This window comes from Pseudorca crassidens, chromosome 13 (assembly GCF_039906515.1).
Source record: "Pseudorca crassidens isolate mPseCra1 chromosome 13, mPseCra1.hap1, whole genome shotgun sequence".
Lineage (NCBI taxonomy): Eukaryota > Metazoa > Chordata > Mammalia > Artiodactyla > Delphinidae > Pseudorca > Pseudorca crassidens.
Genome location: NC_090308.1, coordinates 83,279,550 through 83,296,170, shown reverse-complemented (window position 1 = coordinate 83,296,170; position 16,621 = coordinate 83,279,550). Strand labels below are relative to the sequence as shown.

General features: G+C 41.1%; 1 protein-coding gene across 3 annotated transcripts in view; it reads left to right on the top strand.

The window, feature by feature from the left end:
* The first annotated feature begins 1,430 nt into the window (after positions 1 to 1,430).
* Positions 1,431 to 16,621, top strand: part of ADGRB3 (adhesion G protein-coupled receptor B3) — a 799,670-nt gene continuing 784,479 nt past the window's right edge. Inside the window, exons 1-3 of one of the 3 annotated variants that reach the window (XM_067702874.1) lie at positions 1,432 to 1,993; positions 3,421 to 3,604; positions 4,670 to 5,441. In XM_067702874.1, the coding sequence (XP_067558975.1) occupies positions 4,685 to 5,441 (757 nt within the window). In that variant the 5' untranslated portion in view covers positions 1,432 to 1,993; positions 3,421 to 3,604; positions 4,670 to 4,684. Of the gene's footprint in view, positions 1,994 to 3,420; positions 3,605 to 4,669; positions 5,442 to 16,621 lie in introns of all 3 variants that reach the window. The other 2 variants (XM_067702875.1, XM_067702873.1) reach the window with 2 other exon arrangements.

Genomic DNA, 16,621 nt, shown 5'->3' with positions numbered 1-16,621 from the left:
GCCAATTTTAATATTTCAAACAACTCCTGTGAATAGAAGATCACTGTAGTGCACCTCCCTGATGCACTACAATCCTCTTTTAAAATGATGTTCTTGGCTATCCAATCGCCCCAGGCGTGAGGAACAACAAGAGGAAGAAAAAATGCAGAAAAAGTACGGAGAGAAAATGGTGGGAATTTGTTTTATTCAACTTCACCTGTCGCTCAAGCAACTCGCCCATAGGAAGACTCCACACTTTATATGAATTACCTAGTGTGGTCTCTTCCCACCACTTCAACGCACTATTTTAGCACCTGTTTTGCAAACCACCAACTGCGTTTACAAGTAGAGGCATAATCGGTAGGAGAATGACCTTTTGCAGCACGTACTGTAATCTAATTCATCAAATACCTGTCAGCCAACTGTCCAGAAAGCAAGAAAATCGAGGTGGGGAGAGGTGGAAATTTATCCCCCTTTCCCTGATAAATCGAGAATCTGGTCATTTCTCCTCCTCCTTTCCCTCCTTCCTTCCCATCTGCGTCCCCAAACTGTTACTAGGGAAACTCGAAAAAAGAATCGGAAACATTAGGAAAACAAAAGTTTAGACCCAATAACCACGATCCCATTGCCATGCAGAAAGCAACGCACACGCCCAACCTCGGTCGCCGCTATCAGCCAGAGCAAGTAAGATGTTAATTGCAGCCTCGCTGAGAAAAACTAGGATTGTTCCACCCGGGAACGCAAGTAGTTCGAAGGCCGAGACCGGCCCCCTCCGCGGCGGGCAATCCATCCCTCCGAATCCCGGTGCGGAAATGAGCGCTGCGACAGGTCGGCGCTGAAAGAAAGAAAGACGATCAAGTGCGGCATTTACTCCCCAGCCCCGGGAGTCGCCTTCCCGTCCTCCGCAACCCCCCTGGCCTCGCCTCCCCGGGAGTTTCTCTGACGGCCGGTCGCCGTCGGCAGCGGCGCTGGGAACTGAGGAGGCACAGACCTCCCAGGCGCAGAAAGCACCGCTCCCGGGACGTGCTGGGCTCGGAGCAGCCGTGACGTGCAGTCGCACCGCGGCCCGGACTGGAGCTCCTCCCATCGCCCTCCCGCGCCGCTCCCTCCGCGCCCCGCCAGGGCCCAGGCGGAGCTCAGCGAGGCGCCGCGGCCGCGCTGCGCTCGCGGACCCCAGGCGGCCGCCGGGCTCACCGCGCTGCATGCGCGCGCCCACGAGCACGCGGGGCCCGGCGCGCGCCTCGGGGCCGCGCGCCCCCTCCCTCGCGCGCCCGGGTAGAGCGAGCGCCGCGCGCCGCGCGCACACCCGAGACAGAGCTTTACTATCTCGCTCCCTCCCGCGCCTCCCTCCTCGCCCGGCGTTCAAACAGCTTTCCGACATCACCAGTCGCGGATTTTTTTCCCCTCTCCTTAGTCGCCGTCAGTCCATCAGTACCTGCGGTGGGGGGGAGGGGGGAGGAGGAGGCGGGAGGAGAGCGGAAAGAGGAGAAAGCATGAGCTCCAGCCTTCCGAGGCGACCACGAACACTCCCGTAATAAACCCACCGCCCCCAACAAATCTGCCTTAGCAGCCGCCGCCGCTTCTCGTCTCAGCGCTTTCTCGGCTTCTTGGCTGACCGGTTTACTGGGGGGTAGATTTGGAAAAGCAAATCCTCGCTCTTAAGCCACTTGCATTTTTTTTTTTTTTTTGATTCCTTAGTGTCTGTCTTCGGGGGGCTCCCCCCGCCCCCGCCTGGGTTGGAGGTTGGATTCACTTGGCTACGGCTTAGGCTCCGGGGTCCTGGGGGCTTTTTTCTCCCACCCTTCCACTCTTTGATTCTTACCCCCCGCCCCACATCTTTTGCTCCTCTTATGAGTGCGTTAGAAAAAAATCAATCCTGATTTTTGAAGCTCAGCCGGGGAAAATGGGCAACGGTGCTTGGGACCGAAGGGGAGTCTCTCCGTCACTGTTGCTGGGACGCGTGCCTGTGCTGGTGTCTTAGAGCAAGAGCCTCCCTGAGCTTTCGGAGTGGAAGGTAAGGACGGGGGTCCGGGGGTCACCTTCCCTCTGCCGGGGGCGCCACCGAGGAGCTTTCCGCCGGGTGTTTGCGGAGGGAAGACCTGCAAAGGCCAGGCTGTTGCTGGCGGATGGAGAGGCTGCGAGCAAACCCGACTGCCTGCATTTACTTAAACGCCGCAGTTGAAAAGTTGGGGAAGTCTGGTTTTCCAGAGATGTGCTGGGTTGGAAGGAATCGGCAGGGAGACCTACAAAACCTGACAGTTGTGTGTGATTGGGGTAATTTGATGGGGAGAAATTTCAGGTTAAAAGGAAGTTAAGATAAGGGGAGGCCGTGGGTCTTTCATTGGGGAAAAAAAAATCAGTGGAGTGATGGCGCCGTCTATGTTCGACTGAAAAGTGTCATTCAGAGAATCAGTTTTGAGGAGAGCTAAACTAAACGCCGCTTTGCCTCTCAGCAGGAAACAAGCAAATAAATAAATAAATGCCACATCCTTGAAACCTCGGGGGCCGGGCCCTTCGACACCCGCACCCTCGTCTTTCTTTCTTAAAGGGAGAAATACAGTTGTTTGAAGTGGCCCTGCAGGCGGGGGCTGGCGAGGGCTGGGGGTGGTGGCAGCGACAGTTCAGTGATTCATCTGTGATTAGTTAGAATTAAAGGAGACTCCGTACACCAAGGCTGAATTATTAAAATAAAGAGCATTACGTTGAGGGGGCTTTCTTGAGCCGGCTTGAAAGCGAAATCAGAGCCATTTCCTCACTCTTTCTAATCCTTGATGAGCACAGAAATGCAGACTTGCACCGTCAAATAGATGGAAGAAAAAGTACCGGATTTCATTAGGAAAAGAAATAGACCCCTTTTTGAGTTGGCGATTATAAAATGAAGCCCCCTTTCATGGATGGAATTCCTAATTTAGACACTTATTGTCACATTGGCTCTCAACGCCTACACTCTATCCTGAAGAACACTGCGCAGACCTGCATTGCCTGCAAAGTGCTACAGCAAAAAAAAAAAAAAAGAGAGAAAAAAAAGGAAAATTCCTTCCAGAATTTCCTATAACTTTCCCTATTTTTTAACCTTTACATGCTCATTGGCTTCATTTTCTCAAGAAGAAAATACATTATTCATTGAACTGTATGTTTGAATTAGGAAAACACTGTTTTGATAGTCCCCGCAATTCTGATGTTATTTTAAACTGCTGCTATATGGAGATTTTAGAGTTGGGGTTGTTTTTGCTTGTATCAAAACTTAGAATTTGTATTATGAACTGGGGAATGCAGATCTGTCTTCAGGGACTTAAGTCACTGGATTTTGTGTGCATGCGTTGGTGTATGTTATGCAACGGGAAGGAAGAGGGTTTCTATCCTTTGGTTCAGAGAGGACCCAGGCAAAGACATGAAAACTCTTAATTATCTATATGTCTGTGTGTCTGTCTCTGTTTACAGAACAGTGGAAGAGACTGCAGCCTAAAGACTTTTAAAATTAACTTGGCATCACTTAGCTCAAAAGCTAAGCAAAAAAAAAAAAAAAAAAAAAAAAAAAAAGCAGTGTCATTTATTCTAAGAAATAACTTCTTAAAGGTTACAGCTGAAAAATATTCAAGTTACTTTTGGATGACAACTTACAGAGGTAAATATAACCAAGGATTACTGTATTATGCAAGGCCAGGTTAAAAAAATAGAGAAAAAAAGGAGCTTTGAAGCTGTTATTGGAGAGGGAACAATTCAATAGTTGAAATCGGCTAGGAAAGACAAAGCTAATATCTTTTATGTACCATGTGTAAATCTTAAATACCAGTAGATAACTCTAGATAAAATAGCCCTATTAAAAAAAAATAAAGCTGAAACCAACTCAGTTACTGTGGTTCTGGGATTTTTCACGGACATCGCCTTTGGATACAGATATTAATATAGTGGTCTACTTTATATATCCCAAGAGGGCATGTCACATTGAAATGACTGCCTTCTCAATGATAATGTCCAAAAGCAGGTCTTCCCTATGTATCTGCCCTTTCTTGGATGATGGTTTACAAATTCTGTTAATCCACACGAATACCTGTATTTTTGCACAGGAATTTCCCACCAGTTCACCCAGTGGCCCCTGCGAAGACGATTTGGGTGATGATGTTTCAGCTGCAACAAATTATCATTTGTGCTTTTAAAATTGAGGCTATCATGGATCATAATTGCTTTTCACATTTAAAAGAAAAAAACTAATATGCCGATAGCTGTTCTCCGATTATCAGATTAGATTTTGTGTGGTGTTGTTTACTGCAGGCAGAGGGCTAAGGGGGGAGAAAAGGTTTGTATAGGCTGCTTAAAAATATCTCAAAAATTAACATTTAGGCTGTTACATTAAAAAAACAAAAATTTCCTCTTCTTTCAATAGAATCACCACGCACTTGAAGGAAATCTTGGTAGATAAATTAAGAGCATTCCTATTAATAATCTATTGAATATTATTCTTATATTGAATGTAGGGAATTTGGCCACTGTGAATGACCACGTGAGGGCGCTGTTCACACAGCAACAGATAATTTTCGTGCGTTATAAAATAAAAATTACCTGCCCTTCTTTTAAAAAGGGTTTTTTACTGAAATCTTGAAAACAGCTGGCTGTGATATTGAAAGGAGTTTCTTTTTTTCGATGCGCGTAGACTCCTACTTGCATTTTTCTTTCATTGCCATCTTTACAGGCCAAATGACATAGGATGAAGGCTGTTCGTAACCTGCTGATTTATATATTTTCCACCTATCTCCTGGTTATGTTTGGATTTAATGCTGCCCAAGACTTCTGGTGTTCAACTTTGGTGAAAGGAGTCATTTATGGATCGTATTCTGTAAGTGAAATGTTTCCCAAAAACTTTACAAACTGCACTTGGACGCTGGAAAATCCAGATCCAACCAAATATAGCATTTACCTGAAATTTTCCAAAAAGGACCTTAGCTGCTCTAACTTTTCCCTCTTGGCTTATCAGTTTGATCATTTTTCCCATGAAAAAATCAAGGATCTTTTAAGAAAGAATCATTCTATAATGCAACTCTGCGAATCCAAGAATGCTTTCGTTTTTCTACAGTATGATAAAAATTTTATTCAAATACGTCGGGTCTTTCCAACCGATTTCCCAGGATTACAGAAAAAAGGGGAAGAAGATCAGAAATCTTTTTTTGAGTTTTTGGTATTGAACAAGGTGAGCCCAAGCCAGTTTGGTTGCCACGTATTATGCACTTGGTTGGAGAGCTGCTTGAAATCAGAAAATGGGAGAACAGAGACCTGCGGGATCATGTATACAAAATGCACCTGCCCTCAGCACTTGGGAGAGTGGGGAATCGACGACCAGTCGCTGGTTTTGTTAAATAACGTGGTGTTACCCCTGAATGAGCAGACCGAGGGCTGCCTGACCCAAGAGCTGCAGACCACCCAGGTCTGCAATCTTACCAGGGAGGCCAAGAGACCGCCCAAAGAAGGTAAGCGCCGGCCGAGAGGGGGAGCTGGGCGGGGAGTGGTGCCGGGGGATGGAGTTAAAACGTGCTGTGTCACACACCGGCCCAACCCTTGCCCCTTTCCTCTGTCACCCTTGGATTGATTTGACTTGTGATCTTCCTAAAGCTAGTTTTACGTTTCAAGATTTGAGAGATGGGGCGGGGAGGATGGGATAGCGCTCAGCAACCTGACGCCCGGTGCGAGTGGCATGTTCAGGGGAAATGAGATGCTAAAACGTGGAGCCAGTTTGCGCTGGAGGTCGGTGAGGAGGGATGGGTGGGGGGCGCTTTATTAGGCTGCAGCCCCTCTGGGAGACGGACACACACACACACACACACACACACACACACACACACACCTGTGAATGGATCTGTAGACTTCTCCCTTCGCCTCCGGCCCACCCTCCCTTCCGTGACCCCTTTCCAGGTTGGAACTTGGGGCTTCGTGACCGAAAGGTGACACAAACTCAGTGGCAAGTCTGTGTGGACCAAATGACTTGGCGACACAGGAGGGCGAGGGTGCCCCTCCTCCCCAGGCCTGGGAAGGAGCCCACGTGCCGGGTTTTTCGTCCAGGGAAGCCCACTGGGGGTTCAGACTCGGGTCTCCGGGCAGTGAAGTCACGTGGCAGGGGGAGGGGGCGGAATTAACACAGGCGGGTCCTGCCAGACCTGGTATCCCGTTCGCGGGTACCCACGAGGAACGGGAGCTCCTCAGAGCCGAGCTAGATGCAAAAACAGTGCAACAGGAAGGAGAGATGCAGAGGAAGGAGAGAAAGTACAGGAGTGATTTACAGCTTTCACCCAGACGCTGGAGGGGGAGCTGCCCCGGGATCTGAGACAGTGGATTATGTTTAATAAGGCAAAACAGCTGACACATTTTGAGAGAAAATGACTTTCCGGTTTGGAAGGTTAGGGCATGCGTTCCATTCGTTTGAGGGCACTGCTGGTACATAGTCGCTTCTGCTCCCCAGCCCTGCACCCAGAGAGTGTGTTGAATTTTTATGCAGGAAGTGTTTTCCGATCGCCACAAAGATCCCTGTCTGTGGAAAGGCACAGCCAAGCTCCAGTCCCTCTTTCCTCCCCTCTCCCAACAGAAGTTGTCTTTGTGGCCAATATAAAATTGACACGTTGTTGGAGAATTTTCTTTAAGGGTAGCCAAGGTTTTGTAAGGGGCAGGGGGTGGGGAAAGAGAGAGAAAAGGGCTTAACCAGCGAAAAGCGGTGATTTTTCTTCTGAAAGCATTTTGGGGGATGGGAGTTACGGAAGAGCCATGGCACAAGGGGCAAAGAAGCCTTAGAAAATAAATGCAGACTAATGGCACTGGGAAAGGGGTGAAAAACCTTTAAGATTTCTACAGGTCAGTGTCTCCCTAACAGCTGTGACTGAAGAAAGCAAAGTGGTTTTAAATTACAGGAGTTCTTTTCTCCAGTATAAATCCCAAAGAAGCACTTGCAACTGCAGGGATGGTATTTAACACCATTTAAAACCAATTAATGTCCCCTAGAATGAGAAGCTACAGTACGCCAGGAAAGCGTGATGTTACAAGCTGGCTAGTAAGACAATTAACACCAGAAACTAGTTTTTGCTCGTTTGTTTTATTGCTGTTCCAATAAAATTGAGAAAATCAGTATCTTCAGTAGTTAAAATTTTATCATCAAATTGACTGCAGATGACAGTGGAAAGAGAATCCAGGTGTACAACCCTTTTTTGTGAATGGTGACAAGTGACAAAAAACAAAGTCGTGTGCACACTAAGCATGATTTTCAGAGATTTTGCTGGTCATGATCATGAGATGTGGGTTAGGACAATGCTGGAATTTATAGAATTTGGACTAGATGGCCATTCGTTTTAGTATACGACGAAGAATAAGAGTGATTTTAGACATTAGATGTTTAAATCATGGGGGAGAACGTACATTTCTTTTGGCTAATTAGCTGGCGAAATGAGAACGAAATACCTCCACAGACCATTCAAAGACTGTATTAAAATTGTTAGCACGTTAATAGAACTGACAAGGAAAAGTTTATGTAATGGGGAAGAATATATGCTGTATCAGTAAAATTGCACAGCCTATAGTCTCTGTATTCTACATTTGTGCTCTTGAATTGTTTAGGTGTTCTGAGTCAGAAAGGTAACGATAAGTAATTCCTGATGACATAATTGTAGCTGATGCATTTATAAGTAAGTCTTATAAAATATGTGTATAGCACTCTTTCCCTCATTCAAAGAAGACCTTTTAGGCTAAGCTGCATTGTAGGGAAGGACTGTGAAAATCTGCAGATGCGTAATTTAGTCAAATTTATGCAAAGTACATTACATCTTAAATAGTTGATATAAACGATATGTAAAATCTTATGAAAGAATTATTTAATACTATTTCAAGTACACTACCACGTAATGATATTCACAGGGCTTGAGGGCTATATGTAATAATTACATATAGTTGTGCTACTCATATCTAATTTTATTACAAAATGTCTTTACTTTATTTGGTTAACATGTAATCCCAACTTCTAAAATGGGGTTTTAAAAATTCCACTTATATTTTATAGTACTTTATGATTTCTATTTTCTATGAAAAATAAACCATCCTGTAAATCATCAGGGGAATATATACAAAATTATTCTCCATGGTTTTTGACTCCCATTTTATTCACTGTAATAAGTACTGACTCAGAAGCTTAGAGTAGACATTTTGATGCTTATTATATCATAGAGGTGGCACAAAGTTGACAGAAGGGTCTTTACACTCAGTAAACGCAGCTTCAGAATTTTTTTACGTGATGCTGTTAGTGATGGCAAAGGTATACTAAATACTGAATATTTTGGAATATGTGTCCACTGGAATTATCATATTTAGTTAGTATTTGAGGAAACTATGGGCTCCCAGCAATGGGATATTGATAGGATTTCTACTAAGATATTTGTTAATAATACATTCATGTACTTAAGAATTTCATAGCCAGAAAATAATAAGATGACTGTCACTGTTTGAAGTGACAACACCAACAATGATAAATTTTATCTTGAATACATTATAAAAGTAAATTACTGAATGATGCTTCATTAAAGTGTGAGATTTTAGTGTATTTCAGTGTCTTCCTATTTAAGATTGTATTTGACATATTTGAGGGTGCCATGTGATTATAGAAACTTTGTTGTCATTTCCCAATTTTTACGTGAAGTTTTGAAAACCAAGTAAATCAACAAAGTGAAGCCTTTTAAAAATAATGTTGTCTTATTTCAGGCAGTTGTTTTAAAAAAGCTGTCTACATACAGTGTATATAACCATTTTTAAAAGAAAACTCCAATAACGTTGCTATTTACCTGGTTTTCAGATATGAGTATGGGGCAAGACTGACATTGATTCATGAGGTCTTTAATATGTTTCGTAGGACTCTTACCAAAGATGATTCTGGACTATCTAGCTAAAATATAAAAGGTGATGTATGATCTTATTTCTTCGTACTTCACTTGAAATAAGTAATTTAAACAGTTTGGAGAGAAAAATTCCACACCAGCATATCTAAATCACATAATAAGCCTTAATGGAACCTTTGTTTCCTGCTTACATCAATGGAGCTACTTATGTGAAGGGAGATTGGGATCCCTGTATAGATTCCAGGAAATCTGAACACACACACTTATTTGTCTTTTCATTCTGCCTCTGCTAATCCTTGGTAATCAGTCGCCCAAGGGAAGTCTCATCATGTGCCTGTGTGAAATCTAGCCTGTGTTTGTGTGTGCATTTGCATGTCTAGAGCGATTTGTGTGTTTCATTTTAAGTGTTTTCATTTCTTTCTACCTTTGCTGTTTTTGTCCTCAGTACTGCTTCAGCCACCTTTCCCCTTCCTCTTTACCCTCCTTTGATCTTACTTCCTTTGTAAATGCGGTGATCCCACACTCTTTATCAGAATGTAGAAAGATCTACTGAGTATGTTGTATGTGACAGTTTGCCCTGCCCCTTGCCTGGACCCACAGCCCTTTGAACATACTGTGCTTCTGTTCTAGCGCATATTTCCATTTCTTTTTCCATCTTCCTCTACTAGTCTTGCGAGTTCTTCAAGTGTACAGACTTGGTCTTCCAGTAGTCTAGCACAGTCTAAACAGACCTTCAATAAATATTGGTTGAAACGAATGTTAAATGAACAAAACAAAACAACTCAATAGGAAACATAGCAATAAATTGAGACGGCTACCATTTATAGCATTTCCAGTTCCATTAATGTATGATTTATATAACAATACCTTATCTCAAGGTATTATTTAATAACATTTTTAAAAGAACAAGAAGAATGGAGTCATTGAGAAATAGTCTTAATTACCTATGTGTTTATTTTAATAGATTAGATTAATGATAAATAAAACTTTCTATACACAGCTGTCTGCAAAAACAGGGGTAAGAAAATTTGCCAAATTTCTATCTGTTTAATTGCCTTCATTTCCATCGACACTTCTTTCTTCTGGTTCTAGCATTACTTCTCCAGAAATGACATTTCCCAAATCTTTTCTTCCACAGTTTGAAGAGAAACGTATGCAAACTCTTTCCGAGAAAGAGGAAGAATACTTGCAGGTCAAGCTCAGTGCTTCTGTTACCTACTCCTTTTACTTATGTTGTAATCTATACATACAGTAATAGTATAATATTACTAAAATTGTAGACCTGGCCAAGTAAGATGCCCTAATTTTTACTTTTGCCATTGTAGAATTTTGTCAAACAGTTTAGGAAGTGACTCAGATATATAGTATCAATAAAAATTCCATCATGTGGCAACATTCTTTTCGTAGACAGTAAATTAAAACAGTAACAAGAAAATGTTTGTGTATGCACGTGTGTCAGGCAGGTTTTGTTACTGAGTCCAGACTCGCTCTGCTTGCTGCATGACGGCAATAAATCGGAGACAAGGTGTTGAGACAAGGAATATGACTTTATTCGGAAAGCCGACAGACCAAGAAGATGGCAGACAAAAGTCTCAAAATAACCACCTTATTGGGGTTTGGATGCCAGTTTCTTTTATAGCACAGAGAGGGGGAGGAGATGAGGAAGTAAAGTAAAAAGGCCATAAGTCTTGCAAATATCCCCTGGAACGGCCAGCCTCGAGGAAGGGAGGTGCTAATTTCTTCTTTCTCGCAGCCATCCACAGGTGGACAGTGTCAGGATGCTTCCCTGAACAAAGGCACTTTGGTTTAACATTCAGGCAGAGGGGCAGGGTTCCCTGAGGCAGGCCATTATGTATAGACGGTGTCCTTTTAGAGAACAAAAGCAGCAAAGGAAAGCAAAGGTTAAAGTAAAAGAAACAGATCCAACATGGAGTCAGATTTGGTTCTTCCCCGTTACAGTTTTACTGGTGGCTGTAGATAAATGGGCCGTAGATTGGTTTTCTTCAAAATTGAGATGGGAATTTTACTTTACTTAGAATCTAGCTTCATGCATTCCTATGCTTCATTTCCTAATAGAAGTGATTTTATTGTTAAACGGAATACTTTTATAGAATATAGGTTTCTTTAGAGTCACTTTGATGTGTATTTCCTGTAAAAGTCATCTGGCCCTTGGATCGAAAATCAATGTTTGTTCAAAAATCAGCCTTTCTTACTTTTTCAAAATACCACGAGCTGGGTTTAAAGATTCTGAACAGAGAGAGCCAGTTTTAAACCTGTATGTCCACCTCAGAACTGTGTTCTGCTGTGTCAACTACTTCCCTTCTTGGGTTGCTAGTAATGCTTATTCCTCAGGGTACAGAAGAACAGGATATGACATTATGTAGTAATAAAAACAAAATGAATAAAATTAATGGCTTGGAATATTTTAGTTCCTGTCAGCCCTGTGGAAATGTCTTACTAATTCAATTAACTAATACAAATCAGAGAGGTGTGTTCAGTTTTTCTAACTGTGGTCACTTCATTGAAATGAAAGGTGTATTTTGGTGTAAGATGCACTTGGGCCTGAGAGTGACTCAGCCACCTCGTAGCATCTTTGACAAGAGACTGTGCTTACTGAGCTTGACTCAGCAATCTATACTGTAGTGGCGTGTTGTATTAAATGAGATTGCACATGAAAGACACTTAGTCAAATGCTCGAGTTATATTAGGCCCTCAATTCAGTTTTTGAAACCTCTTTTTTATTATCTTTTAGCTACAAATGATGGAGGATTGATAATATAATGAAGTAGGTTGCCATTTAATTATTTGAACTTTTTTAGGAATTTAGGGCATTTAACAAAGGGTCATTAAACATCTTGAAGTTATGTCTGTTTTGTATTATATAAAGAAAAGGTCCCGGGCTTCCCTGGTGGCGCAGTGGTTGAGAGTCCGCCTGCCGATGTGGGGGACATGGGTTTGTGCCCTGGTCTGGGAAGATACCACATGCCGCGGAGCGGCTGGGCCCGTGAGCCATGGCCGCTGAGCCTGCGCGTCCGGAGCCTGTGCCCCGCAACAGGAGAGGCCACAACAGTGAGAGGCCAGCGTACCGCAAAAAAAAAAAAAGAAAAAGAAAAGAAAAGGTCCCATTTCAATACCTTTGTGCTGATGGTGGCATGACTAATACATCAAATAGACCAAGCTAGTGCTGCGAGACATCCCAGGGCTAGGAAGCTGTCCTTTGGATATCATTGCTGATCCTTTGTAAAAGTCTGTAAAATTTAAATGTAAATTAAACAGTTTCCAAGTATTTTACTCTGCTGCATTATGCAAAGTTAAGTTCATGTTTTGAGATCTGTTTTGTAAAGGAATTATCTTGAAACATTAAGCCTATATTAAATCATTTGGAAAAAAGTAGAACTTTTTTTGGCATTTTTTTTCCCACTGAATTATGATCAGTTGTTATAGGCCAATGAGCCCTAAGAGTCCCCCAAAGGCTTGCATATTCAGGTATTGAAAAGAAGATTTAAAAATTTTGTTACTACTCATTTGCAGCTTCTGATATTTTCTTAAAGCAGAATTACAGAATGCCATCTATAAGACTCCATAAAATGCTAACTGTTGTATGTTCAATTAAATGCTAAATGCTGTATGTTCAATTATCTTTCAACTGTCATTCAGGAATTTTGCTCACATGCAGAGAATGACCAGCTACATATCTGATAAAGGTTAATAATAATTAACCTTTATAATAATAAATAATATATTATATTATTTATTATTATAAATATATTTATAATATATTATAAATATATTTATATTATAAATAGAAAAGTGATATATTTATTATATAATTATTTTTATTATAGATATAATATATTTATATTAAATAATAATAAGTAATATATTTCTAATTTGCAAAGAAAGTGCAATTAAGTAACAAATGCATAGTAAATACATTAGTATTTACTAATGTATTTGAGAGCTATTTCTCTCAAAACTAATTCCCTGAATAGGTGTCTTTTCTGAAATCCGACATGTTTGCTGATGTGCATTTTCGCATTTTCCTCATAACCAACCCCTTACGACAGCGGTCCCCAACCTTGTTGGCACCAGGGACAGGTTTCGTGGCAGACAGTCTTTCCACGGTCGGGGCTGGGGGAAGGTATGGTTCAGGCAGTAATGCAAGCGATGGGGTTCGCTTGCTGGCCGGCCACTCGCCTCCTGCTGTGCGGCCCACTAACTAACAGGCCTCTGACCGGCACCTGTCCTCGGCCCGGGCGTTGGGGACCCCTGCCTTATGACACATTCCTTATGATTGGAACATGTTGTAAAATACGAAGGCCAAATGGTTACTCTTTGGTTTCTGCCATGTTAAGTGAACTAATTTAGCTGCTAACCTAATCTTGGCTATTATAGTCTCAAATTATTTGTTCTAGATAACAAGTTTCTTTGGAGACAGAGTTGTTTGGGAAAACTGAGCAAATGGGTGCATGGATAAGACATTGGAACACTGATGGAACCAGATTACAATGTTGAGAATGCAGTTTACACGCACTTAGACATAATCCAAAGCATTAAAACAGTTGTGGAATCAACCAGAGAAAGTTACCTTGGTGAATTACTTTTTAGCAATAAATATGTTAAGGTGATCGAAATGTCACAGAAATATTTGCTCTCCTGGGTAGTTCATCTTGGGTGAATGGTTTAGAGTGTTTATTTCATGACATTTCTACTGGTGTTCCTCCATTTTAAAATAATGTTTAAACATTTGATAAAATTTAAAAATTTATTTAAAAATTAAGTTCTATGCTTGCATATATAAATAAGGATAATTTGTTCTCTAATAAACTATTTTTAAAGAGAAGCTTCATCTACATATCGCTCTTAAGAAAATAAAGACGTAAAGTGGTTTAGTAAACGTTTTATAAATTAAAAGAGTATAATGAAACCTGCCGTTGAGAAAGTGCTTTCCAGTTTACAAAGTCTGTGGCACAAATTGTTGTACTTAGGCAGTAACTGTGTGAGACACCTGTTATCAACGTGGGCTGCTTATACCCTGAAGACCGACCATGGCTTTCCTTTCTTTAAAAATTTTAATACAAATTGGTTCAAATGAAAAACTACAGAATTTCAAAACTGTGAGTTTTCTCACTGTTTCTGGAACACTTGAATCTGAATCACAAATTCTCAGATTCATAAGGGGCTTTAGGCATTAGCTTCGGCCAAATCTTACCTAATTAAAGCAATCCCAATCTGCAGATGTATCATGGGAACATTATTTCAGCTGAACATAAGTGTTCTTGGAGTTTATATTTAATGCCATTTCTATAATGTAAAAGAGACACAGTCATTTAGGATGGTGGGATAGTTCTAATTATTTTAAAAAAATTACCTGGTATCCAGCCAAGACAATAATCAGAGTATACTTTGCTAGACTACTGAATACAGACTAGTCGGTACAAATCAGAGCTTTCATTCATTAGATTTTTTTTTTGTCCTATATTATTTAAACAAATGTGATGCAGGTCTCAAAAAACGATTGATTTTCAGTCTAAGCTCATTAAATTTAAAGAGAAATGTGTTTCAAGTGCAGAGTCTGTCCAGATTTAGGAAAATGATTTATCATGGTCTGTCTTGGATTTTCATTTCATTATTTCTCTAGGGCAATCTGTGTTTTAAAGAAATAACAGGTCACATTTTTTTTGTTATCCCATGGTGCACTGAGAAATACTGCTGTAGGTTGGGGCAGTGAGGTCAGGGTCCCCTCCCTGTACTGAAGGTCACGGCTCCTGTGGGGTGTCCTTCCCCTGGGCTCTCTGGAGACCCCTCTCTCCTCTCACTCCTGAGGCCTGCCTGCCCCCTGATTCTCACCCCAGGACTGTACTCTTGTCTCCTTGGTTTCTCCAGCCTCTATCCATGCCTTGTGCTCTTTTCAAATTACTGAACTTGAGGACACTGTCTGTTTCTTACTAGGATCCTGACTGGTACAGGGGTGTATGATTTTGGTGGTGAGGTGATTTCTAATTACTTTGGGATTGGTCTGAAATCAGCATTTTAAGTTTTGATCTTTTGATCCTTCCTTTTAATGTGCTAAAGGTCTTATGTAATGATTAGCCCTTTTGGAGATTGGCATATGGGCCAGCCCTATTAAATAAATAAATACATAATAATAATTTAAAGAATTGAGTTAATGAAAGTGAAAAACAGTCAGTCATTTTTTAAAGCTCAGTTGATGTGGTATTTTTTATACTTGGTCCTAACTCAGGATCAATATGTGTTCATCTTCGTAACTCCATTGAGTTTAGGCCCTCCTCCAAGAGTTCTTCTATATTTACCTGTTGGTTCGTTGATTACTTAGCTTGTTTTAAAATCACATAACATGTATACATTCATATACATCTTCCATACAATTTTTCAGTGTTGATGTGACCGCAGAACATTTAAACTGGCCTGGGTATTCAAAGAAAGTTTTGTAAGTTGGTAGTTTCAAGGCTCGCATATAAAACGTAAAAAAATCCTGACAGATTACTATTTAGTTTTAATTTTATATGATTATAATAATGGAAATATAAAATGAAAACAGAATTTCAGTTGCTAATATAAGTATCATTTTGCCTGTTGATTTCACTATACCCCTGAAAGCAAAGACAAAAACAATGAAAAACCCAACAAGACTCACACAAGGCATTTTTTCTTTCGTTTCATTGCAAAAAAAGAAACCAAGGCAGTTAAGTTTGCCCTTATAATTTCATTAAGAAAATTGCAATTTTTAACTCTTAACTGTGTTGGTCTTGAGGTGGCCTTTCACATCAAGGAGGTGTCCTGAGAGGCAAAAAGAAAAGTAACTTCAAAAAAACAAAGGGGCTAACCCTTTTTTTTTTTTCTGACCTTCTGTTTTCTGAATAGGTGGTACATAACAAATATTTATTATACAGTGGATGCTTTTGGAAATATTTCTTCTAATGTTGGCTCATAATAATTGTAATGTGGAAAAGAGGGCACCTTGGGAAGACAGAAATCTGTTTATATAATCTTTCCACATAAATCTGGAAAATTTTCAAAGATCTATTTCTGCACTGTAGGCTGAGAAATTCCAGTTTATTTTGGATTCCCAGAGAGGTCAGCTTCCTTTACAGAAATGTCAGCCTGTGGTCAGCTCTCTGGCTGTCCTTGGTTTTTGTAACTTAAGAGGGCAAACACTGTATATTTTTTAAGTGGTGCCTGAGAAATTAACCAAGTGCAGCTCTTCCATCTGAAGTAAATGCCAGGAAGAACTATTGTTCCATTTGTACAGCATAGAACTTTAATGCCTTCCTTAGCTTGTAATATATTAACAATCCATTTTCTTAAAAATGTATGGCTTCTTTCTGTTTAGTGGTTTTCCTGGAGTTTTCTGATGACTATATTTTGGTGTTCGGTTGGTGATGAAGGGCATAAATGAGTTCTAGGCAATAATGAATATTACATGTCCTTGCCACTGGTCTCTGCATCCTTAGGCCAGAGAAACCACAGAGGTGGAGCTGACTAGAAGTTAATCCACTAAGTAGCAAGAACTGATTAATGCAAAAGAAATAAGTATGTGTAGGATGTGAATTAATACAGCTTTTTTTTTTCCCCTTAGCAGTGGAAACTCTTTTTCTAAATAAACGACAGTATATTAAAAAAAAGATTTTTAAAAATAGAGCTGCGGGCTTCCCTGGTGGCGCAGTGGTTGGGAGTCTGCCTGCCGATGCAGGAGCCGCGGGTTCGTGTCCCGGTCCGGGAGGATCCCACATGCCGCGGAGCAGCTGCGCCCGTGAGCCATG